Source organism: Chiloscyllium plagiosum, unplaced genomic scaffold, assembly GCF_037043375.1.
Source record: "Chiloscyllium plagiosum isolate Xiang-an unplaced genomic scaffold, Cpla_swu_hap1 HiC_scaffold_45, whole genome shotgun sequence".
Taxonomy (NCBI): domain Eukaryota; kingdom Metazoa; phylum Chordata; class Chondrichthyes; order Orectolobiformes; family Hemiscylliidae; genus Chiloscyllium; species Chiloscyllium plagiosum.
The window spans coordinates 34190230-34216152 of record NW_028270183.1 but is presented as its reverse complement, the minus strand read 5'-3'; the positions used below and the strand labels follow the sequence as shown (position 1 = coordinate 34216152).

General features: G+C 42.9%; 1 protein-coding gene across 1 annotated transcript; it reads left to right on the top strand.

Annotated features, from left to right (window-relative positions):
• The first annotated feature begins 440 nt into the window (after positions 1–440).
• Positions 441–8887, top strand: LOC148136460 (putative G protein-coupled receptor 139). Its single transcript, XM_087983333.1, has 2 exons — positions 441–618; positions 7989–8887. Exons 1-2 carry the CDS (start codon positions 441–443, stop codon positions 8885–8887), a joined length of 1077 nt encoding a protein of 358 aa, XP_087839459.1.
• Positions 8888–25923: the final 17036 nt, after the last annotated feature.

Sequence of the window (25923 nt, the reverse complement as noted above, 5' to 3'; positions counted from 1 at the left end):
TAAACTTCCCTCCAGCTAACGGAAAGATGGATAAAAGTGTTTCTCCCACTCTTATCAACAGGGCAACTCCTTTTTCTCTGGGAATCATTCCCAAATACAATCCGATTGTGGAACCTGCTTTTTCCCAACTTGCTTTCACTCGGCCAACATGACACATCCCAGCTGGACTGGGGAAATATTCAACCTGTTGTGGTTACAAAAAACAGGGTTTGAAAAGGGTTAAAGTGACTGTTCAATGACTGGAATTAATTGCAGTCTCCATGCACCATGACTGTGTCACTAGAGTGGTTTCTTATCTATTAATAAAGGATTCATCCAATTAAGGTTAACATCAGTGTCAAAGGGAGCATTAGTGACAACAGAAACAGGATTGAAATACCCAGAAAGAGGGAGAGAGAATTGTTTGGAAACTGAGAGTAATAAACCGGAATATTAAGAAAATGGATTGGACTCTGAAAACTGCAAATACAAATGTAACATTCAGACGGAGCATCTTCGGGGAACTTAACTACCTTTCTGTAAATTATGATCGACTCCCGGTACAAACACGGATCTTTTGTGTTCTTCTCTTTATTCAACATATTTACTATCCTATTCTCGCTATCGTTGGTATCTCTGGTAAGACTTATTCGCTAGATGGTGATTCTCTAAACCAATCTTTACTTCTGTCCTCTTCTTATCATTTCATCTCCTCTTCCTTTTTGTTATTACTGTTCCTGGTAACACTCCGGCTGTTCAAACAAAAATTATTAATATTCATTGTATTGCTGTTTTTGAAATTTGATCGCTTATTTTTGTGTCCATGGCTTGCGATCTATATCCAGCTGGTAAATGTATAAACCATTGTTAACTGTATTCCATACGTTGGCGTTTTATAGACTGAAAATACCAATGTATTTAGCCTTTGCCACAAACACTGTTCCTCGCTAGCAAATCCTCCCCTCGTTTATATCTGAGTCTGAACGATACTGTTCTCAAAGTTAACTATCTCTTTGAGCCTGAGCTGAATTCCCCATACTGCCATTTTCTCTATTATCTACTGTACTGCTAACCCTGTCTACTCCCGTCTCCAATCTGTGCCTTCTGGAAATACCCACCATATTATCTAATATTGTCCCGGCCAATCACCTAGCTACATCCTGCTGAAACGACAGCCTATCCAAACTCTGTTGCCCATATCCAAATTTATATTGGGTCCAATCTCCCAATCCCCACTGTGTTCACTAACTAAAAAAGCTCCCTGGTCCAGTGAAACTGCAAAGTCAAAATTTCAAATGTTGTATTCAAATCATACCACAGCCTCATCTTTCTGATTCATCCCACTCAACTGTTAACCCGATTCTGAAAAAAATTAATGCACATCAAGTATTTAAACAATTCTCTTTTAAAGTCAATCTCTTTCCTTTTGAACACATTCTGGTCTTTCTCCCTGTGTCCACACTGAACTTTCACTCGTTTGTATATCTCATTCTTTTTTCTCTCTGTCTTCCTGTCTTTTGATGTGGAGGTGCCAGTCTTACACTGGGATGGACATAGTCAGAATTCGTATGGCACCAGGTTGCAGTCCATCAGGTTCAGTTGAAATCAGATAAGCTTCCGGAGCGCAGCTCCTTTGTCAGTTCTGCACCTGACTGTACCCTGTCCTGTCTCTTGTTCATTGGATATATGGTCACAGCACATGAAGAGGATATTTGGTTCATTCCAATCTTTGGTTCAGAGAACTATTGCATCAACCACTCCCTTCGCTTTCATCTGTAATTCTGTCTATTTTTTCAATAATTTGTATTAACGTTAATTTGATTTTATTGGTAAATCTGCTACCAGCACAACTTCAGGAAGTGTGGGATAATATTCATCATCATTGGGCCTTTGGTTCTGTACCAGTTGTTTTAAATTTGTTCCCTGTTCATACTGACGCTCTGGCACCTGAAACTGCTTTGTCTTATTTACTGTATCAAAACCTTCATTGAATTGGAAACCTGTATGAAATCACACCTTTCACTTGAATGCTAGAGGCTGAAGGGTAATGTGATAGAAGTTTGCAAAACTGTGACAGGCACAGATGGAATGGATAGTTGGAACAGTTTTCTCAGGGTAAAGATGTTGGGGACATATGTTTAGAGAAAAAGGGGGTCAGTTTAAAGGAGACGGGAGAGGCAGGTTTTTGCACAGAACAGGGTAAATGTCTGGAATGTGCTGCTAGCGAAGGTGGTGAACATGGATACAATAGCAATATTTAAGAGGCATCTTTACAGATATGTCAATAGACAGGGAACACAGAGCTACAGAGCACGTAGAGGCAACAATATTTTCATTTAGAACAGCATCACGGGTGGGGACAGGTTTGGTGGGCCAAAGGGCCTGTTCCTGTGTTGTCCTGTTCTTTGTTATTTCAACCTCACTAATCAGAATAGAATCAGCTCCGACAGCCAGTTAAAGGAGCAGAATCCTGAGCCATTCTCATCAATCACCTTTCCAACCTCAGTCTTTGAGGTCTTTCCCAAAGTGTAGTATTCAGAATTGGCAATAATATTCCAGCTGGGAATGATCCACTGAATGAGAAATGCACAGCCAGAGACGTATTCCATGAGGGAACATTTAAAAATCAGCTGACTGCTTTTCCCCTGATTCCCATTTCCCTGAGATCACTAGATGACAGACTTAGTCAAATGTAGCCTTAACGTCAAGGGCTGTCCCTCTCAACCCATCTTTGGAGTCCACCTTTTTGTTTCATACTTGGACAAACGGTCGCTCCTCCTTAAAGCGAATATCATTCTAAATAACAGCTTTTCCTATCCCTTTGGTTACATATTGCCCCCAGGCTACATTTTCTCACTCCAATTGAAACGAACCCTCTTCCCATTTCGATGAGAGGCTCTTGAAGTTGACAGATGATCGGACAAAAAAGACAGAGCACAGGAGCAACAAAGTGTGACTTTAAAGGAGGGACAGGAACAAAGATCCCTGATGGAATTGTGCAGAAAGGTTGGGCAATAAAGGATGTGGCATTGTGAGATTTATAAGTGGGGGACTGTACGGTATTATAATCCTATAGGCCTGTGTTATAAACTAATACACATCACTCACTCTTCGGGCCCGTTTTGATTAATATGTATGATACAGGGCATCACACTTGAAGGAGAACATAAAGGCTCTCAGGAAGTTACTTAGGAAGTTGTTAGAGTGGTGGATTAATTAACTAATCCATTCATTAAGGAACAGAGGGGAACATTTGATCGATTGGGTACATCCAAACTCTCCCGAGATCCGAAACGTCGAGCCTCCTGTTCCTTGGGTGCTGCCTGACCTGCTGCGCTTTTCCAGCAACACATTTTCAGCTTTTCCAGAGATCTATCTAATCTTTGTTATTCTCCAGGGAATGCAGTGAATATTGTTCATATTCATAAAATTCCACTGAAAAGGCTTGATGACAAAACTGAGCCATAAGGAATGGACAGTGTTAACTTCGAACATGGAACATAAACCATGTAATAGTACAGCACAGGAACAGGTAGTGCTCCATTCATGTCTGTGCTTACCATGATGCCTGTCTAAACTGACCTCACCTCTCTGCACTTGGTCCCTATCCCTCTATTCTCTGCTTCTTCATGTGTCTCTCTGAATGCCTCTTAAATGTTGGCATCATATCTACTTCTGCCAATTCCCAAGGCATTTCCTAGGCATCCACCACCCCGTGTTTGCATTCTCACCTTAAACTTCCGCTTGTAGTATTGCACAATTCCACCCTGGGCTTTATGGTCAGGTAGAATTTGTTTAGTATCGACAAGGCAATTTTCTGATTCAGTATGTGGATGTACCTACGAGAGAAGGTGCAAAACGTGATCTACTCTCGGGAAACAAGGCAGGGTAGGTGACTGAGGTGTCAGTGGGGGAGTATATTGGGGCCAGCGAGCATAATTCTATTTGATTTAAAATAACGATGAAAAGGGATAGAACAGATATAAACGTTGAAATTCGAAATTGGAGAAAGGCCAGTTTTGTCGGTATTAGACAAGAATTTTCGAAAGCTGATTATGGGCAGATGATGGCAGGTAAAGGGACGGCTGGAAAATGGGAAGCCTTCAGAAATGAGATGACGAGAATCCAGAGATATTATGTTCCTGTTCGGGTGAAAGGAAAGGCTGGTAGGTACAGGGAATGCTGGATGACTGAAGAAATTGAGGGATTGGTTAAGAAAAAGAAGGAAGCAGATGTGAGGTGCAGACAGGATAGATCTAATGAATCCTAAGAAGAGTATAAAGGAAGTAGGAGTATACTTAAGAGGGAAATCTTGGAGTCCACCTCTTTGGTTCATACTTGGAGGGCAAAATGGGGACATAAGATAGCTTTTGCAAATAGAATTAAGGCGAATTCAAAGAATTTCTACAAATACACTAAGGGCAAAAGGATAAATAGAGAGAGAATAGGGCCCCTCAAAGATCTGTATAGACTGTAGGGAAATTGATGGTGACATTTTGCAAAATGCCCAGGAAGTGCTGGATGTCTTGAAACGGGTAAAGGTGGATAAATCCCCAAGACCTGATCAGGTCTACCCTAGAACTCTGTGGGAAACTAGAGAAGTGATTGCTGGGAATCTTGCTGAGATATTTGTATCATTGATTATCACAGGTGAGATGCCGGAAGACTGGCGGTTGGCAACCGTGGTGCCACTGTTTAAGAAGGGTGATAAGGACAAGCCTGGGTACTAGACCAGTGAGCCTGACGTCGGGGGTGGGCAAGTTGTTGGAGGGAATCCTAATGGGCAGGATGCACATGCATTTGGAAAGGCAAAGACTGATAAGGGTTAGTCAACATGGCTTTGTGCATGGGAAATCATGTCTCACAAACTTGATTGAGTTTTTTGAGAAAGTAACGAAGAGGATTGATATGGGAAGAGCGGTAGATGTGATCTATATGGATCTTCATAAAGGCGTTCCACAACATTCCTCATGGGACACTGATTAGCAAGGTTAGATCTCACTGAATGCAGGGAGAACCAGACATCTGGATACGGAACTGGCTTAAAGGTAGAAGACAAAGGGTGGTAGTGGAAGGTTGTTTTTTAGATGGAGGCCTGTGACCAGTGGTGTGCCACAATGATCGGTGCTGGGTCCTCCACGTTTTGTCATCTACATGAATGATTTTGATGCGGGCATATGACGTACAGGTAGGAAGTTTGCAGATAACACCAAAATTTGAGGTGTAGTGGACAGCGAAGAGGGTTACCTCAGATTACAACAGGAACTTTACCAGATAGGCCAATGGGCTGAGAAGTTCCAGATGGAGTTTTATTCAGATAAATGCGAGGTGCTGGATTTTGGGAAAGCAAATCTTAGCAGGACTTATTTACTTAACGGTAAGGATCTAGGGAGCGTTGCTGAACAATGAGATTTTGGAGTACAGGTTCATAGCTCCTTGAAAGGGGAGTCGCGGGAAGATGGGATAGTTAGGAAGGCGTTTGATATGCTTTCCTTTAATTGTCAGAGAATTGAGTACATGTGTTGGAAGATCATGTTGTGGCTGTAAACTGCATCAATTCGGACACTGTTGGAATGTTACGTGCAATTCTGGTCTCCTTCCTATTGGAAAGATGCTTTGAAACTTGAATGGGTTCAGAAAGATTTACAAGGATGTTTCCAGAGTTGGAGGATTTGAGCTGAACAGGTTGGGGCTGTTTTCCCTGGAGAGTGTGAGGCTGTGGGGTGACCTTATAGAGGTTTATAAAATTATGAGGGGCATGGATACGGTAACTCGGAAAAGTCCTTTCCATGGAGACGGGGAGTCCAGAACTAGAGGGCCTGGGTTTAGGGTGAGAGGGGCAAGATATAACATACACCTAAGGGACAATTGTTTTCACACACAGGGTGGTACGTGTATGGAATGAGCTGCCAGAGGAAGTGGTGGAGGCTTGTACAATTATAACATTTAAGAGGCATTTGGATGGGTATATGAACAGGAAGGGTTTGGAGGGATAGGGGCCGGGTGCTGAGAGGTGGGACTAGATTGGATTGGGATATCTGGTCGGTATGGAGGAGTTGGACTGAAGTGTTTGTTTTCATGCTCTACATCTCTATGACTCTATGACTCTAAATGAAAACAGAATATGTATGAACATTAATAAAAAATGTATCTGGAGAGTATAGCGTAGGAAGTAGCTACTGGTTATAGTTTGAACTATAGGAAAGCAGACAGGAGTGTGATAGAACACCCACCACTTGACTGGGTGGGGGCAGCTCCAACAATATTCATGAGGCTCAATAACATCGGGGACAAATCAGCCCACTTAGACGGTTTTGTAACCACAAGCATCCACTCCCTCCACCACTGATGCTCTGGAGCATCACTATGGAGATTCTACAAGATGCACTATATCTGTGTATCTGTTGTCCTTGTTCTTTTAGATGGAACAGGTCGTGGGTTTGGAAGGTGCTGTATCAGCACCTTTAGTCCAAGCATTGGGAAATTGGGGAGCTGCTCAATGCAGGAAATGGTAGCTCTCTGCACTTAAAGCCACAGACACACCCAGTCATGTCATGTGACTCCAATCAAGCCTTGGAGTTACAGTTGAATTCTGCTGGGCTCAGGAATTATTGATGAAAAATGTTCATTAATTCACCCATTGGGATCACACACCCATGCTGAGAGGTTCATGTGTTTATATAACCTATCCACAGATGGGAACAATGGGCTGGCAAGATGAGGAGGAACTCCCTCTCAGACAGAGTTGAAAATCTTCCAAACACCTTGCCATAACCAGCTGTGGGGAAAGAGTCGTTGTGTATATTTACAGCTCAAATAGCTCGATGTTGATCAGTTGGTAAATGTAGGAATATGGGGAAAGGTGAGAAGGTGAGGTGAGGAATGTTGGATCAGCCATGTTCCTATTGAATGGTAGATGAGGATCGATGGGCTAATGGCATCCTCGTGTTCTTAGTTCTTGTGGTCATCAAGTCATCGAGATGTCCAGTACCGAATCAGACCCTTTGGTCCAACTTGTCGAAGCTGGCGAGATTTGAAAAATTAATCATGTCCCATTTGCCAGCATTTGACCCATATCTCTGCAAATCTTTCACATTCCCATCAAGATGCCTTTTAATGTTGTAATTTTACCAGCCTCCACCAATTCCTCTGCAGCTCATTCCATACACACAACACTCCCTGTGAGAAAAAAAGTTTCTCCTGAGTTCCCTTTTAAATCTTTTGCCCGCTCAACTAAAACATATGCTGTCTAGTTTTGGAATCCCTCACCCAGGGAATATATCTTGTCTATTTAAACTATCCATGCCCCTCATGATTTTATAAACTGCTATAAGGTCACCCCTCAGCCTCCAACATTCCAGGGAAAATAACCCCAGTCTATTCAGCCTCTCCCTATAGTTAAAGCCCTTCAACCCTGGCAACACCCTTGTAAAACTGTTCTGATTCCTTCCATATTTTACAAAATATTTCCTATAGCGCGTAAAATAGAACTGAATACAATATTCCAAAGTGGTCTCACCAATATCCTGTATAACTGCAATACGACCTCCCAACCTGTGTACTCAGTGCACTGACCAATAAAGGCAAGTGGCGCAAATGCCTTCTTCACTACCCTGTCTACTTGTGACTGCACTTTCAAGGAACTATGAACCTACACCCCAAGGTCTTGGTTCAGCAATACTCCTCAGGACCTTTCCATTAAATGTATAAGTCCATCTGTGATTTGTCTTTCCAAAATCCAGCACCTCACATTAATCGAAATGAAACTCCATCTGCTACTCCTCAGTTCAATTACCCAACTGATCAGTGTGCCATTGCACACTGAAGTAAAAGCCTTCACTCCCCAGTACATCACCAATTATGATTGCATCCACATCTTAGGTGCAATCATTTTAAAAACATCTAAGTATTCAGTAAAACAATTTTAATCTCAATATTTTTAATCTCAAACTGATGATCCTGCTCCCTGCTGGATGTGTAATGGACTTCTTTCTTTCCCTGTCTCACAGTTAACTTGGTGACAATTGTAATCCTGTCTTCGAGTAACTGTGGTCTTTCAAAGTGTGTCATCATCTACCTGGTGGGCATGGCAGTAGCTGATCTACTGGTCGTGATCTTTGACTTGATATTAAGGCACATTCCAATTCTTTATCGTGAACACTTTTATTTCCTGGAGTCCATCCAGATATGTAATATTCATGGCATCTTTCTTTATGCAGCCACAGACTGTTCTGTCTGGTTTACTGTCAGTTTTACCTTTGATCGATTTGTGGCAATATGTTGCAAAAAATTAAAAAGTCACTATTGCTCTGAGAAAACAGCAACTTTGGTTCTGGGAATAGTGAGTGCAGTGAGCTGCTTCAAGAACATCTTTTGGTATTTTATGTTCACAGGGCTATATGTGTTAATGAACATTCCCTGGTTTTGTCATGTAGCGTACAATATTCGGACTTCACGGATCTGGGTATCAATTGAGTTCCTTCATCATATTTTAACACCAGGGCTTCCATTTATCCTGATTCTGCTTTTCAATGCATTTACCACAAGGCACATCTTAATAGCCAGCAAAAGTCGCAGGAAACTTCGGGGAAACAGCATTATTGAGAATCAAAGAGATCCAGAGATGGAAAAACGAAGGAAATCAATCATTCTACTTTATCTTATCTCAGGGAATTTCATCCTGTTATGGGCTGTACTGATGGTGTTTTCCATATACAATCGAATGTGGTATTTGGGTTATAATGATATATCTTTACCTGCATTTGTTCAAGAAATGGCATTCATGTTCCAACTCCTGAGTTGCTGTACTAACACCTGTATTTATGCTGTGACCCAGGCTAAGTTCAGGGAACAGTTCGTGAATGGGATAAGATATCCCTTTGAATTAATGATTAAACTTATAAAATAATGCAGAGAGCAACAAAAGCGTGAATCCAGTCTGTGTTCAAACAGCTCTACTCAACTGCATCAGTGGTACAATTCCTGCCTGATAGGACAACAATTTCAGTATCAGGGTTCTGTGTAAATTGAGTCTTGCACAGGGAGCTCAGCCCCTTTAACAGCTGTCGCAGCCAACTGTACATATTGAAGAGCAATAAATACAGGAGTACCATGGTAGCTCAGTGATTAGCACTGCTGCCTCATTGTGCCAGGAACTCGGGTTTGATTCCAGCCTCATGCGACTGTCTGTATGGAGTTTGTACATTCTCCCCGTGTCTGTGTGGGTTTCCTCCAGTGTCTTCCCACAATCACAAAGATGAGCATGTTAGGTGTATTGGCCATGGTAAATTACCTGATGAAGGGCTTATTCCTGAAACATCGAATCTCCTGCTCCTCTGATGTTACCTGACTAGCTGTGTTTTGCATTTGTGTGGCTGTTTTACACATCTTGCTGGAGGCCTTTCTAGAATCTCTAAAGTGTGGAAGCAGGCCATTCGGCCCAACAAGTCTACGCCCACCTCCTGAAGACCATCTATCGCAGCTGCACCCGATCCCTGTAACCCTGCATTTCCAATTATTTATCAATCTAGCCTACCTATCCCGAGACACTAGGGGTAATTTAGCATGGCCAATCCACCTAACCTGCACATTTTTCGACTGTAAGAAGAAACCAGACCACTCAAAGAAAACTCTCTAAGACACAGGGATAATGTCAGTGTCGAGTTTACACACAGTCACCCAAAGGTGGAATTGAACTTGGTCCCCTGGTTTTGTAAGCCACTGTGCTTTACCTAAAGCCCATTCTTCAAACTTTAATTTGATAAAAAACTTTGTATCAAATTTGATCAAACCACTGGATGCATTCAATCACTTTGGCCTTTTGAGATCAAGTGCAAGTATCAGATCGGGCTGTTGAAGCTGTAAAGATGTAAGAAGTTGGAAATGCAATCAGTGAGGGTGCTGAGTTAAAGGCCTCGAGACAATTTCAGTGGGATGAGAGACAGCAGATGGTGTTCAGAAATGTATTTTATTCAAGACGGGAAATGCAATTTAAAGTGTTTTTAAATGTGGATACTCAGAATCTCAAGTACTTTCATCAGGAAACAGCATCATGAAGGATCAGCAATTATCCCATCAGCACTGTTACATAGTGGGGCCTGACTGACAATGTTGTGGAACTACAGATAGACAGTCCCCTACTCCCACCCCAAACAGGGTGGGCAAGGAGATCAATTGAAACAATCCACCAAATCCCAGCAATTTTATCAATCTTCAGTAACAGTCACTCAGGAAGTGGGGTTCTGCACTTGGATAGAATTCAGTCCTCACCAAAAAAGACACGGATGAGGCAGAGACATAAGCCAGCTCAGAGACAACAAGATACAGAATCACAGCGTTATCGAGGATTTGTTCACGAGTTGGATAGAGCGTGCATGTGTTTCCTGTACAGAAACACCGCCAGCAATGAAGCAGAGATCAGACTGGCAGCTTTCACAGTCAGGGTCACCATAATAACAAGCTCTGACTCCACACCTACAGAACAAGGAAAAACCAATGGTTACAGAGGCAAAACAGGGACAGAAAGGGAAACGAACTGGCAGCCAACTCCCCATCTGAAGACCTCTCCTATATCGTTCCATCAACCTCAGGCAGGGGCTCAGTTGCCAGGTTGGTCAGCTCAGTACCCAGAATGATCGGGGGCCAAGTGAAACCACCCCTTCCCACTTCAAACCAGCTTCACTCTCTGCCAGATCAAACATCCCAGGCAGGGAGGGGTGCAGAGAGGGTCGACAGGGTCAATGAGCTTCCAGATTCAGGGCCAAGGTCTCTCCTTCCTCTGGAGGGGAACAGGATCTCCCTTGTGCTCCCACAGTTCCCCACATGGCAACAGACACAAATGTCACTGTCAGATTCCTCCAATGGGGTCCAGCTAACAAGAGAAACAGCCCATCAAACACATGGTGCATTACCTCTCCCAACAACAACATCCCTGAGGGACGGAGAGGAAACTTACATATTCTGCAGCTTCTGGAAAGTACAAGCTTTGTTCCTGGAATCTCCCTGATCCACTGCAGCAACTTTCAGGTGACAGGTGATGAAACTCTGAGGGACACATTCAGAACAAGGCAGTATATAGTGACTCCCTCCCACGATGGAGAAGCCAATCAGTAGCTTCCTCTTCCCAAGGGACGCTCATCTCCATTAAAACAGAAGGCATCCAGGTCAAATCGATGCTTTTCTGGCTCCCACCCGTCTCCCGGCAACACAACTGTTAAATAGCAGCCCTCAACTTTGCTGTCCAGGACACAACTGTAGATGGACAAAGGCTCATGAAGTGAATGGAGGGAAGCCATTGAGATGGGAGCAGCTGGAGGAAACAGAAAGCTCCTTTCCCATTGTAGTCAATAATGCTGTATCTCAGGGTGGAGCCTTTGTGTGGGCTCAGTGTAGCTACACAGCGATCATTGTACAGCTTCAAGGGCACCTGGTTGACCATTCAAACAGATGCCTCAATGTGAATGAGACATTCCAGTGAGTAGGCAGTGAAAATGTGCTCTGTAAACCAGTCACCTGAAGTACAGGAGGACAAGGGTTGGAGACAGTGGATGTACCTCCCAGTGAGTGACGCCAGGCGATCCCTCCCCAGCCACCCGTGACATCCCACTCGTTTGACACAAGGAAAATGACAGATGACCTTCTCCAGACCTGGTGGAGCTGAATGGGATCCAGGTGGGCTTGATGGGGTTACAGCTCACATCATCCTTCCTGGGGAGAGACAGGACAGCCATTTTAGGACAGGGTCAGACAACAGCAGCAGTTGGGGATCATATTGACAATCGAGTAAAAATTCTCACCTCAAATAAAGTCACTCAATGAGAACAACAGCTCCATCGGTTCACACCATGCCAGATACAGGATAAGTTGGGGTGTGGGTCAGGTGGGTGGTGTAGATCTGGAAATCTCCAATGATCTGAAAGACACCAGGTTAAGTACACCGGAGTCCCATTGGAACAATTCTTTAGGGAGCGTGGCAGGCTCAGGGCCAGGAGGTTGTTTCACCCTCAGAGCGGAGAGACGACTATTAGGGGCCAATAGGTCACAGGTCAGGGTTTAGCCAATGTTGTAAGGTATTGAACAATTCCACAGGTCTGGAATGATTGCAGTTCACTCTTCCATAAAGCTGGGAAAGTCAGCAGAACAGGCTAGTGCAATTTCAGGAAATTGATCCAATTCATAAAAGAGGGAGAGGATCATGGATGGTGCTCTTGAGATCGAACATTATTGAACAGGGACAGTCTTGGCAGGGCTGAATGGCCCGGTGATGTTCTCGGTGTGAGTCTCCCACCCAGACAGTGGAGAAGAGAGATGAGCACACGGTCAGGATTGGTTATTGGCGGAAGGAAATGAAAGGAGGACACATTCAGGTCAATGGGAAAGGAACTGGAACAATCTTAACCCAGGTTATTCCAAAGGCAAGGGAAGTGGGAATTACGTCGGGAAACAAATCCCTACAGCATTCCAATCTCAGTTCGATAATACATCTGTACCTGCAACGTTTGATCCTGTTCACTCTCCAATCCAGGATCAGACTCAGGGGAATGGAGCTGAAAACAAAACCCAATTTGTGAATCAAACCAATGGGGATGTCAGCACAAGGATCTGGACAGAGAGCAGTTAAAAGAAAGTCCAACCCAGAACCAAAACCCAAGCCAGTCTGTGGGCTGCTAAAGCAGGATATCATCCTGCCTCAATATCGATACCAATCCATCCATGGTTACAGACAGGAACAGTCTACAGCCCAAGCTTCCACCAAGTATCGAGAACTCACATTAGCTGCAATCTGCTGTCACACTCATGCAGCCCATAGTCAAAGAGGACAGTGTAGTTTTCAGGGTAGAATCTGGTTAGCTGAAAACCTGCTGTCCCCAGGGTCAGGTCAGCAGCTTTATCATGTACCTGATTCAAAATCAATCCAGAAGGGCCATGAACAGCAGGTTGTGTTCTCCACACTGCACCATCACAGGCTGTAATGGGGACACACTCCCAACCTCAGACACTGGGAAACTGGAACCAATGGGACCCCCATGAGGAGGGACTCTCAGGAACAGGGCTGTCTGTCTGTTATAGAACATTAAGCATGACAACACGGGACAGGCCCTTCAGCCCTCGGTGTTGTGCTGACCCGTTAAACCAATCTGAAGCTCATCTATCCCACAATAATCCACTTTCATCCAACTATTGATCAAAAGAGCATTAAAATACCCTTAGCACTAGTGGGAACCTCGGGAAGTGATTGCTGGGCCTCTTGTTGAGATCTTTGTATCATCCATAGTCACAGGTGAGGTGCCGGAAGATTGGAGGTTGGCAAACGTGGTGCCAATGTTTAAGAAATGTGGTAAGGACAAGCCAGGGAACTATTGACCAGTGAGCCTGACCTCGGTGGTGGGCAAGTTGTTGGAGGGACAGGATGTACATGTATTTGCAAAGGAAAGGACTGATTCAGGATAGTCGACATGACTTTGTGCGTGCGAAATCATGTCTCACAAACTTGATTGAGTTTTTTGATGAAATAACAAAGAAGATTGATGAGGGCAGAGCAGTAAATGTGATACATATGGACTTCAGTAAGGCATTCGAAAAGGTTCCCCATGGGAGACTGATTAGCAAGGTTAGATCTCATGGAATACAGGGAGAACTAGCCATTTGGATACAGAACTGGCTCAAAGGTAGAAGACAGAGGGTGGTGGTGGAGGGCTGTTTTTCATGCTGGAGGCCTGTGCCCAGTGGAGTACCACAAGGATCGGTGCTGGGCCGTCTACGTTTTGTCATTTACATAAATGATTTGGATGCGAGCATAAAAGGTACAGTTAGTAAGTTTGCAGATGACACCATAATTGGAAGTGTGTTGGACAGCGAAGAGGGATACCTCAGATTACAACAGGATCTCGACCAGATGGGCCAATGGGCTGAGAAGTGGCAGATGGAGTTTAACTCAGATAAATGTGAGGTGCTGCATTTTGGGAAATCAAATCTTAGCAGGACTTATATACTTAATGGTAAGGTCCTCGGGACCGTGGCTGAACAAAGAGACCTTGGAGTGCAGTTTCATAGCTCCTTAAAAGTGGAGTCGCAGGTAGATAGGATACTGAAGCAGGTGTTTGGTATGCTTTCCTTTATTGGTCAGAGTATTGAGTACAGGAGTTGTGAGGACATGTTGCGGCTGTACAGGACATTAGTTAGGCCACTGTTGGAATATTGCATGCAATTCTGGTCTCCTTCCTATCAGAAAGATGTTGTGAAACTTGAATGGATTCAGAATAGATTTACAAGGATGTTTCCAGGGTTGGAGGATCTGAGCGACAGGGAGAGGCTGAACAGGCTGGGGCTGTTTTCCCTGGAGCGTCGGAGGCTGAGGGGTGACCTTATAGAGGTTTGCAAAATTGTGAGGGGCATGGATAGGATAAATATCCATGGGGTCGGGGAGTCCAGAACGAGAGGGCATAGGTTTAGGGTGAGAGGGCATAGGTTTAGGGTGAGAGGGGAAAAATATAAAAGAGACCTAAGGGGCAACTTTTTCACACAGAGGGTGGTACGTGTATGGAATGAGCTGCCTGAGGATTGGTTGGAGGCTGGAACAATTGCAACATTTAAGTGGCATTTGGATGCGTATATGAATCGGAAGGGTTTGGAGGGATATGGGCCAGATGCTAGCAGGCGGGGCTAGATTGGGTTGGGATATCTGGTCGGCATGGACGAGTTGGACTGGAGGGTCTGTTTCCATGCTGTACACCTCTATAACTATGACTCTATTAGTGAGTCTACTGCTGTTGCAAGTACGACGTTCCACATCCTTACTCCTGAGTAAAGAAACTACCTCTGACATCTGTCCTATATCTATCACCTTTCAATTAAAAGCTATGTCGCCTCTTGCTCGCTATTGCCATCCGACGAAAAAGACTCTCACCGTTCAGCCTATGTAACCCTCTGATCATCTTTTATGTCTCCATTAAATAACCTCTCAACTTTCTTCTCAAACGAAAACAGCATCATGTCCCTCAGCTTTTCTTCATACGACCTTCCCTACAAACACGAAAATCCTGCTAAATCTCCAACCTTTTCAATGCTACCACATCCTTCCTATAATGCGGTGACCTGGCCTGTATGCAATACTCCAAGTGCAGCCACACCAGAGTTTTGTACAGTTGCAATATGACCTCATGGCTACGAAACTCAAAGATTCCGCCAATAATGTGTACAGTGAGTTAGCGTTTAACAACCCTATCAACCTGTGTGCCAACTTTCAGCGTTCTCTGTCCATGAACACCGTGATCTCTCTGTTCATCCACACTACCAAGAATCAGACTATTCGCCTAATACACTTTCTTCCTGTGGCTCCTTCCAAAGTGAATCACCTCACACCTTTCTGCATTAAGCTCCATTTGCAACCTCTCAGCCCAGGTCTTCAGCATGTCTATGTCCCTCTGTAAACTACATCTTTCCCCACTGTCCGAAACTTCACCAAACATCATGTCATCCGCAAATTTACTAACCCATCCTTCTCCACCCTCATCCAGATCATTTATAAAAATTACAAGCAACAATGGACCCAAAACAGATCCTTGCGTTACACCACTACTAACTGAACTCTAGGACAAACATTTCCAATCAAAGACCACTCTCTGTCTTCTTTCAGAGAGAAAATGCCTGATCAAAAACGCTAAATCACTGTCAATCCCAAGCCTAAGTATTTTGTGCAATTGCCTACCACGGGGAACCTTATCAAACGCCTTACTGAAATCCATATACACCACATCAACTGCTTTAGCCTCATCCACCTGTTTGGTCAACATCTCAAAGGTCTCAATAACATTTGTGATGCTTTATTCACAGAAAATGATAACTCTGAATCACCAATCTCGTTAATGTCCCGTTGAGTTTCCTGAAAAAGGGCCTGAATTGCTAAAACATGATGTGCATGTTGCCTTCGGCAAGATACTTACACTTGATGAGGCAATGGATATGCGATCCCATGGAGGATAAGAACTGTACATGGGAAATGTGGTTTTGAACAATCCACCAGAATTGAAATTACATGAGTCTGTTACACACAAACATTATATGCACACTCACAAGAAATGTCTTGGCCAGTATTTGACTTATCAGTGACAAATAGATTTCATCAGTGTGTCATACTTCAGATGACTGGGGTAAGATGGAATTGTGAGACCTGTGTACCCTCAAGCCCAATTCTAGGATATTTGGATGATATCGTCAGCATGTCACTTCAAGGCATTCTATTCTGCTCCGCTGTTCTTCCTGCTAAATTACATAAACTTACACTTTCCCAAATTATATTCTATTTGACAAATTTTGTCCCCCTCGTTTAACCTGTTTATATACCCCGCACCATCCTCACCACTGGTCTTTCAACGTTTTTGTGCCATCCACAAACTTAGCTGGAGGTGCCATATAATGTGGTGATCTGAATGGGAACAGGAGTAAGAAGGATTTAGAGAGATACGGGCAAAATGCTGGCAAGCGGGAATAGATCATCTGAGGACACCTGTTTGTTGCCCATGAGTTCGACTGAAGGGTCTGTTTCCATTCTGTTTATTCTACGAGTCCATAAGTCATAATTATATACCCCTACACGAAAAAGCCAGAGAGAACCCAATTACTCATGCACAGGCGTGCACACTAAATTGCTATAAGATCATATAGTTTATCTTTAACTTTTAAAATGACATTAAGTTCAATTCAAAGTCAACAATATGTCAATATGTTCGAACTACAGATTCCCCAAATAGTCTCATCCAAACGGAGACCCAAGGATATAAACACACACAGTAAAACTTTCATAAGCAATTGCTTATGACAGTCGATTGGAAGGATTACTTCAAAAATATGCCCCCCACCCAATGTGCATTTTATTAGATTCCCTACAGTGTGAAAACAGGCCCTTTGGCCCAACAAGTCCACACTGACCCTCTGAAGAGTAACCAACTGAGACCCATTTCCCTCTGTGGAACGCACATAACCTATGGGCAATTTAGCATGACCAATTCACCTGAACTGCACATCTTTCGATTGTGCGAGGAAACCGGAGCACCTGGAGGAAACCTACGCAGACACTGGGAGAATGTGCAAACTCCACACAGACAGTCACCCGAGGCTGGAATCGAACCTGGGATCCTGAAGCTATAAGACAACAGTGCTAGCCACTGTGCCGCCGCAATGTAAATTTGGAGAAAGATGCAGTAGTTTTGCTGAGGCTTGCCCCGAGCGGCTTCGTGCTGCAGGACTCTGAGCTCTCTGGTCTGTTTCCCGGGAGACCAAGTCAAACACCAACTGGATCGTGGGAACCAACAAATCAATGAAAAACGCTCTTTTGTCTGCTTAAAGCATGTTGATCTTCCAGAACAAGGAGTTGGAAGTGTCTGAGTGTTGCAGTTTGGCACATTCCAAGATCCCAGATTACGTGCTGAGGAACGCACTGAAACTTGGAGCAGCTGCTGCCAGGCTGCACTGGGGAAAGACCAACTGTCTGAGCTCTTCATGCCGAGGGAAATTGGAGTCCATTCAGTTTTTGGAACATCCCACTGTCTCAAATGCATGCAAATATTAATATTGTCTGTATAAGAGAGGTCTTTGGGTTTTTGCATAGAGTGAAAGTCTGATGATTTGTTTGTTTACTTGAAATGGAACTGTGAAGAACTGGACTGTATTTGTGACTATGTTCCTGGACAAAGAGATTTTTAATGAATAAAGTATATCTTTGATTTAAACAGGATGACACCTGCCTCATCAGCCTGTGCCAGGAGAATGATATCGCACGTGGGATGTGGTCTCCAAAATGGGCATTGGGGGAGGGATTCCACAATTGGCTCTGACTGCTCTATACCAACATTGTCTGTGCAGTGTGACACAATGGAGAGGAATCAGAAAAGCAGGCAGGCCTGCCCTCTCTCTCTGGCCGTGTCTGGGTGTTGCATAGAACCTTTTCCTGAACCCATCAGGAAAGATGTGACCCTGAACACGGTGACTATTCCAAGGTGGGGAGGGCTGCAGCTCCAAACAATCCTGTACATGGAAAACATCGACGCTTTCTGTTCAGATCTGCCTTCATTGCACAAACTCCTGAGCATCTGTAACTAGTTCGACCGACCTCGGGAGCCAAGATAAATCGAGGCAAGAGCCATGGTCTAATGGTCAATATTAGAGTTATAATTCCAGATATTTATTACATTGACTTTCTGTCATGGTAGGATTTGACCAGGCTCCAGGATAAACTTCTGAAATGTCTTAAAATGGAGTCATTTCATTGTCTGGCTTCCTGGCTGATTCAGAGCAGCTTGACATTTCTGTTGCACTTGCCCCCCCAAAAAACCTTGTTGTTTATGATTGAATATAAATTTGCCTGTATTGTTCCCGAGAAAATGAGAATACAGACAGACTAAGTGGGTGCTGTCAATGACATGAATTGAATTGACTGGGAACGTTATTGAGACTGTGCAGTTTGCTTCTTGTCGAGGTGGGTTCGCAAAATTGTTCAGTGGGAAATTTACAGGAACTATGGATGAGCAGAGTGAATTGTTTTCCCATGCTCAGGAAAGTTTTAAGTAGAAAGACAGAAGAGTAATGTACACGTGGATGACGTGTACGCGTGTGTGTGTAAAATGTCTCAGACATTTTTGCACTTTATGAGTGTTGACTGAACATGTATTGTGTTGATCTGAAAAACTGGCATTCGAAAACCATGGTTCAGGGAACACACTTTTCCCAGCCTCAGGAAGGATGGGAACAACTTTGGGAAGGGATGCTGCAAAAGTAAACAACCTTGCTTTCAGTCTTGCTTGAGCAGATTTATACATGATCAGAACAGATATCGTAGGTTTGGTGGGCTTAAAAATGGACTAATCTTGAGTTGCAGAGGAGTTGTAACCAAGGAAATGAGGAAGGAAATTTCAGTGGCTCTGAGCCAAATGTTTAAATCCTCTCTGGACACAGAGGAGGTGCCAGTGGACTGCAGGACAGCTGATGTGGTTCCACTTTACAAGAAGGGTGGCAGGGATAGACCAGGAGTAACAGACCAGTGAGTGTACCATCAGTGTTGGAGAAAATTCTGAAGGAATTTTAATATCCATCAGGAAAAGCATAAGGCAATGAGGGATAGTGTGGCCTTGACAGAGGAAGGTCATGCCTACCAAATCTGATGGAGTTTTTTTTTTTGTGTGGAGATGACCAGGTCTATGGATGAGGGTAGGGCAAATGAAGTTGTTTGTATAAATTTCAGCAAAACCTTTGACAAGGCCCCACATGGCAGATTGATAACGAAGGCACATGGCATCCAGAGTAGATTGGTCAATTGGCTCCAGTATTGGCCCAGTCAGTGATGTTGGTAGAAGGCTGGCTGTTTGTGTAGTTAGAGGCTGGTGCCCAGTGGTGTATGGCAGGACTCAGTGCCAGATCCCTTCTTGCTTTTGATACTCATAAATCATGTTGTAGTTTGTGTGTGTGCGTGTGTGTGATAGAGAGGAAATGAGGTTCACGATGGGTGGATATTTTGGGCAGCATGAACCAGTTTGTGCCAAACGGACTGTCACAGTGCTTCGGACTCTATGACACTACGACCATAGAATATAGAAGACAGGAAAGGAATAATTGTAACTCTATCACACTCCAGGCTTCTATTCGCTGATAGTGTATTAATACAGAAAGTAATAATCCCTCATTTCTTCTTAACCTTATATACATTTGTAAGTTGTCTCTGCTCTCAAATTTAACACAGAACTTCCACAGCGTCGAACTATTTACACCAGTCTCTCCCCACTGCCTGCGAAGTACAAGCCAGTAACACTATGAAATAATCCACAACCAAAAAAAAATCCAACACCATCTTTGACAAAGCAGTCACTATGTTGGCAACTCATAAAGATCTGGCACATTTAGACCGTCAACTATTCATGAAGTGTAGCAGCAATGTGAGACATCTACATGAAGCACTGCTGCAAGTTACCAGGACTCAGTCGACAACACATTGCAAAAGCATGGATTTAACCCTGTCGAAAGATAAATGCATCAGGTCCACAGGTTCAACACCACTTCTAATGTTTTCCTTGCTTCGATGAAATAAACTGGTTTGTCATGATAACACGCTTCTTCACTGCCGATGGTACAAAATGCTAAACAGCTTTCAGCCATCACTGTTTGTGAACAAATCTATGCAAAAGTTGAGGCAAGTACAGGAGAGTAATAGGAGTAGGACACCCGTCCTTTCTAGCCAGATCCACCATTCAATAAAATCGTGGCTCATTTGAAATTCATTTCTTTAGACATGAGAACCGAAAAGCATATGGTCACACAAATATGATTTTGTCTCTGTCAGGCTACATATGTGAGGAAGTGAACGAGGAAGAAGATAGAGACATGTAGATAAAGACACACGCAATGGAATGGAGCGAGATAGCCCTTGTGTCCGTGTCCATAGCTGTGAAGAACAAGATAGCTTTAAAGATTGGGCTTCCAAGTGGCAAGTGGCATTCATGCCACATATGCGAATGATACTTAATTGACAAACAACGACGATCTTCAAGTTTGGAGAAAATGTCTATCTTCCTGGTGTTCAATTATATTTGTGTCACTGAATCCGCAATTACCAACTATACAGGAATACCATTGAGCAAAAACTGCTCAAACGTCAAGCAACGACAAGAACAAATAAAAAGTGAAGAAGTCTTCACTGAGTAACTCATCTTTTGGATGGCCAGTGTTTTCCTGCAACCCAAGAGGCACAGATCTGAAATGGAAAGGAATACTCCCACCACCTGGATGAATGCACAGTCAAGAACATTCAAAAATCCAAGAGCTATGCACGAAATAAAGAGCTGGCTTGACTGCCAGAATGTTGCGAGTTCTTCATTACCATTGTTGATGTATCATGGTAATTGTGCCGCCATCTGATAAAAGTGCTCTGCAGCAACTCTACAGCAACAAATGGGCGGCAGGCTAGCTCAATGGGTAACACTGCAGCCTCCCAAAACCAAGGGCCCGAATTGAATTAAGACTTAGTTGACCCTGGAGATTTCACCTTCTTCCTCCATCAGTGTGAGTTGCCATTAAGTTCGCTGATTTCCTTCCACGATCCAAAGGAAGTGCAAGTCAGGTGCAGAGGCCATATTAAATTGCATGTAGTAACCAGGAATTAGCCATAACAAATGCAGATATACGGGTTCTGTTAGTGGACCAATCTGAATGATCTTCTGCAGTTTCGGGATTCTATTTTGAATGACTTTTCCAACTACGGACTAACCAAAAATCTCGACAAGCGAGGATATCATTTGCAACAAAAATATCAGAAATGCAACCGCTTGCATGTTTCCTCTATGATGAAGGTGTAGATGCGCTGCACTTTTAAGAGTGTTGAAGAACTAGCAAGGATTAGGCCTTGTACACGCAAGCACACTGTGTTCTGAACAAGGTAACAATATAACAATTGTTTGAAACAGCTAGTAGTAACTGGGATGCCATGAAACAAATAAATTCAAATTCGGTCCATCAGGTTAAATTATGCCCCAAATTACCAAAATCCAATCAAATTTTCATTTATTATTTTGATAATATTAAAACAATGAAACAATCCGATGTTTTGAGGTATAAAACCGGACACTTTGAGCAGTTAGATGGAGAGCTGGCAAAAGACCAACAAATGTAGTCTGCTAGTTTAAGAGCTCTTTGAGAGATACCTCTCTGGGGAAGGAGTTTGCACTGCACAGCATCCAAACCGTCCTGGGGAGAGTCTACAAAGGAAAAACGAGAAACGAGATATGGCGAATCTGTCTGGTTTTGAAGCGTGATGCTATTTTTGTAAATCTTAGTCAGGTTTTTTTTATCAGATTGTAATTGTAGAGTGGCAAGTAAAAGATAGGTTGAAGAGAAATGAGTTGTAAATAGTTGTTGGTTTGAATATTCTCTGTTGAACTGAAAGAATAAAATTGTTTCTTTTTACTTTAAACAGTGACCTCTGGGATAGTTCTTTGCCTCTCAAATTTTAGCAGATTACAGCACGGGGTGAATCTTTTCTGTGTTGCTAGTATAAATTAGCAGAGGGCTTTACCCCATGTTGTAACACCTCCAAGCGCACATAATTTTAACTTATTGGTCAAAGTCTTGGTACCCGTTTCCATATCACATTTTATACATGTATCTGCACGATATTGACTGCAGCAGATAAAAAACAGGCTGTGCAACTGCACTATTCAACATACTATGAATTCAAGAGATGTATTTTATCCGGTTTGTTATTTGGAAAAAAGGTGGAGACAGGCGTTCTGAGCGGTTTTCTCAAAGCCAAAAGAGAAACAGCTGATGATGTCTTGGGCTTTTTTCTTAAGAAGTTGGAACAACAGAGACAGCCTGAACGAGTGGGTAGAGCTCCCACAGAACCACGGCTTTTATTTATTTTACTTTGACAGTTGTTGTTGTATTGAAGTTGGATGTGGAAGGTCCTATTCATCTTTATGCGACAGCTAAAACTGGGGTTCTCTTCTTGCTGCTCAAATTGCATATGAGACAATGCGTTCTACAGCCAAGAGTGCAATTATGTGTTATCTTAATATTGGAACAGTTAAATAGTAGTACATATCAGATTTATTATTTTGTTAAAAGTATCTGTAGCGTTAAAGTTAAACCAATTATTTTATTTTATTTTTATTTTGTCTGCATTCCAACTTTAGTGTAAAATTGAAGTATGTTTTTCTTAACGTAGGGTAGTTTTCCCAATCTAGTGGCATTTGGAAAGCAACGCCTCACAATTGCCGTTAGCATCAGAAAAAGTTAGGATCTAGGCTGTCTTCTCAATATATTTTGAGAGGATGTTGTCTGGTCCATAACACGCGACAATAAGAAAATGTAGGGAATAAAAAAAATTATATTGGGTGCTTTTTGCAGGCAGTCTAGCAACAGTCAGGATATGGCGAAGAAATTAACCCGGCAATAGAAAAACGATGTCAGAAAAGCACAACTATAATAATCGTGGGGTACTTCAATCTGCTGGTGGACTGATAAAATCACTTTGGGAGCATACCCCAAGAAAAGGACTGTCTAGGTGGAGTTAAAAATGTGTTGCTGGAAAAGCGCAGCAGGTCAGGCAGCATCCAAGGAACAGGAGAATCGACGTTTCGGGCATAATCCGAAGCTTCCTGTCTATGTGGAGTGTCTAGTTTATTTCTCTAGGAGTAGCTTGTGCTAAAGCCCACTAGGGAATGGATAATCCTGGAAGTGGTAATGTGTCATGATGCGGAATAGATAAGGGAGCTGCAAGTGAAGGGATCAGTCACCATAACATAGCATCCTACAATTTAAGAAGGATAGGATTGAATTGGATGTAACAGCATTACAATTGAGTAAATTTGGAAACAAAGACATGACTGAGATCCGGGCCAGAGCGCATTTGTACAGAAGTCTGGCTGGAAAGACGGTGAAGCGTCAACGGCTGGAGGTTTGGTGGTAAGTCGGGAGGCTCAGCTGAGATTCCTCCGAAGGGAGGGGAAGATAAGGGAACCATGTTTGATGAGCGAAGTCAGGGGCAGAGTAAATGCAAAAGAAAATGCATATCATGTGGGGAGGATTAGCGGGAAGAAAATCATAATGTGGGGAGATGAAATAGCCTGCAATATAAACGAAGATGATAAGAGATTTCTTTTCTTGGTGTCTATAAATAAAACAGCGTCAAGAATGGATAGAAGACCAATGGAAAATGAGGCGGGATAAATAATATTAGCACATAAAGAAATGGCGGAGGAATTGAGTATGTACTTTGCATGAGTTTTCATATTGGCAGACACACCACCAGGCTCACCAGAGATTCAAGAGAGTCAGGGGTCAGAGATGAATTTCGTGGCCATCACTCAGGAGAAGGTGAATGTAAACGGTTTCAATATGGATCAGTCTTCCAGACCAAGCGAGCTCCCCTTCATTGTTATGAAGAAGATAGCTGCGGAGATTGTAGAGGCATTTGGCGGTGATATTTCAGGTATCACTGGAGTCAGGAAAGGTCCCAGAAGGCTGGAAAATGATTAATGTAAGACCACTGTTATGGAAGGGAAGGAAATACAACACGGGAATTTTTCGGCTGATTAGTCTAACTTCTTTTTGTGGAATGGTTTTGGACTCCATTGTTCAGAATGTGATTGTTAAGTACTTGGGCATACGTAGAAAAATACAATGGAGTCAGAACGGCTTCGTCAGGGAGAGTAGATGCCTGGCAATCCGTTAAAATTATTGGAGAAGGTACTGAGCAAAATAGAGAAAAAAGAGCCAGTGGACATGATCTATTTGATTTTCCAGATCGTCTTTGACAGTGTACAATATAGTTGGAGGCTAAATAAGATGAGAGCCAGTGATGTTAGAGACAATGGCTAGAAAGAATTGAGGAAAGAGTGACGAGCAAATTGCAAAGAGGAAGGACAAAGGGGTCTTTTTCACAATGGAAGCCGGTGACTACCAGATTTCTGCAGGGGCCAATAGTGGGACTCCAACTGTTTATTTCAAAAGTAACCATTCGAGACGAACAAACTCAAGGAAGTGCTGGTGAGTTCGCACATGACAGAAGGCTACATGGAGGGGCATGTAGCGCTGAGGAAATGCAGAATCTGTGGAAGGACGCGGACATGCTAGGCGAATGGGCAGACACCTTGCTGGTGGAATACAGTACTTAAAAGTGTAAAATTATGCCCTTTGGTAGAAGAATACAGGCACAGACTACTTTCCAAACTGGTCAAAACTTTGGAAATGTGAAGGACAAAGGGACCTTGGAGTGCTTGCTCAGGAGTCTTTTAAGGTTCACATGAAGTCTCAATTGGAGGTTAAAAAGACAAATTCAATGTTGGTATTCGATTGAAGATGGCTGGAATACAGAAGCAGACAAGCACTGTGTAATGGCCCATTCAGTGCCTTATCTTTAGAACTTTGGAATATTGCGAGAAATGTTAGGCCCCGTACTTATGAGTCAGTATGTAATAGAGTTGGAAAGATGAGGAGGCATATGATTGAAACTTTCAGAAGTCTGAAATGCTTGGATTGGGTGGAGGTGGAGAATATGTTTCAATTAGTACGAGAGATTAGGACTCAAGGTCACAGTTACAGAACGAAAGAACATCCCTTTCGAACTGCGATGAAGAATTTATTCAGCAAGTGGGAGATTAATCCGAAAAGTTTCTCGCAACAGAGGGCTGCGGAGGCCAAGACATGTTGTGCATTGAAGGCAGAGATAGATAGTTTCTGGATTAGTCAGGGAATCAAGGATTACGGGGAGAAGGCAGGAAAAGGATTGTGTAAAGCATACCAGTCAAAATCAAATGGCAGAGACATTTTGATTGGTTCACTTGCGTATTTACACTTCTATAAATTATGGTCCTTTGTGATTAACGTGTGATTCAAGCATTCACAAAGAGTACAAATAGAGAGGAAACAAAGTGTGAGTGAGTGTAGGATGGATGAATGGATGGATAGATAGATAGATAGATAGATAGATAGATAGATAGATAGATAGATAGATAGATAGATAGATAGATAGATAGATAGATAGATAGATAGATAGATAGATAGATAGATAGATAGATAGATAGATAGATAGATAGATAGATAGATAGATAGATAGATAGATAGATAGATAGATAGATAGATAGATAGATAGATAGATAGATAGATAGATAGATAGATAGATAGATAGAACTCATGATGACAACAAATCTTAAATAGTCTCTCTATCTTGCACAATTCTGTCGTGGTATGTCAGCATCACATCACGTTCTCCATTATTATTGCACTTATTTCACCCAATAATAAGAAGAGATGTGCTAACTCGGGGTTTGTGCTTTTACCAGGGTCAAGTTGTGACTAAAGGAATTCAGTTCGTGTTTTTAATGGAGAAAACTGTCGAGCAGAGATACAAAGAGTTGCCATTTGTTCTGCTTGTTAATTTCCTTTGTTTGCCCAGTGTGATGA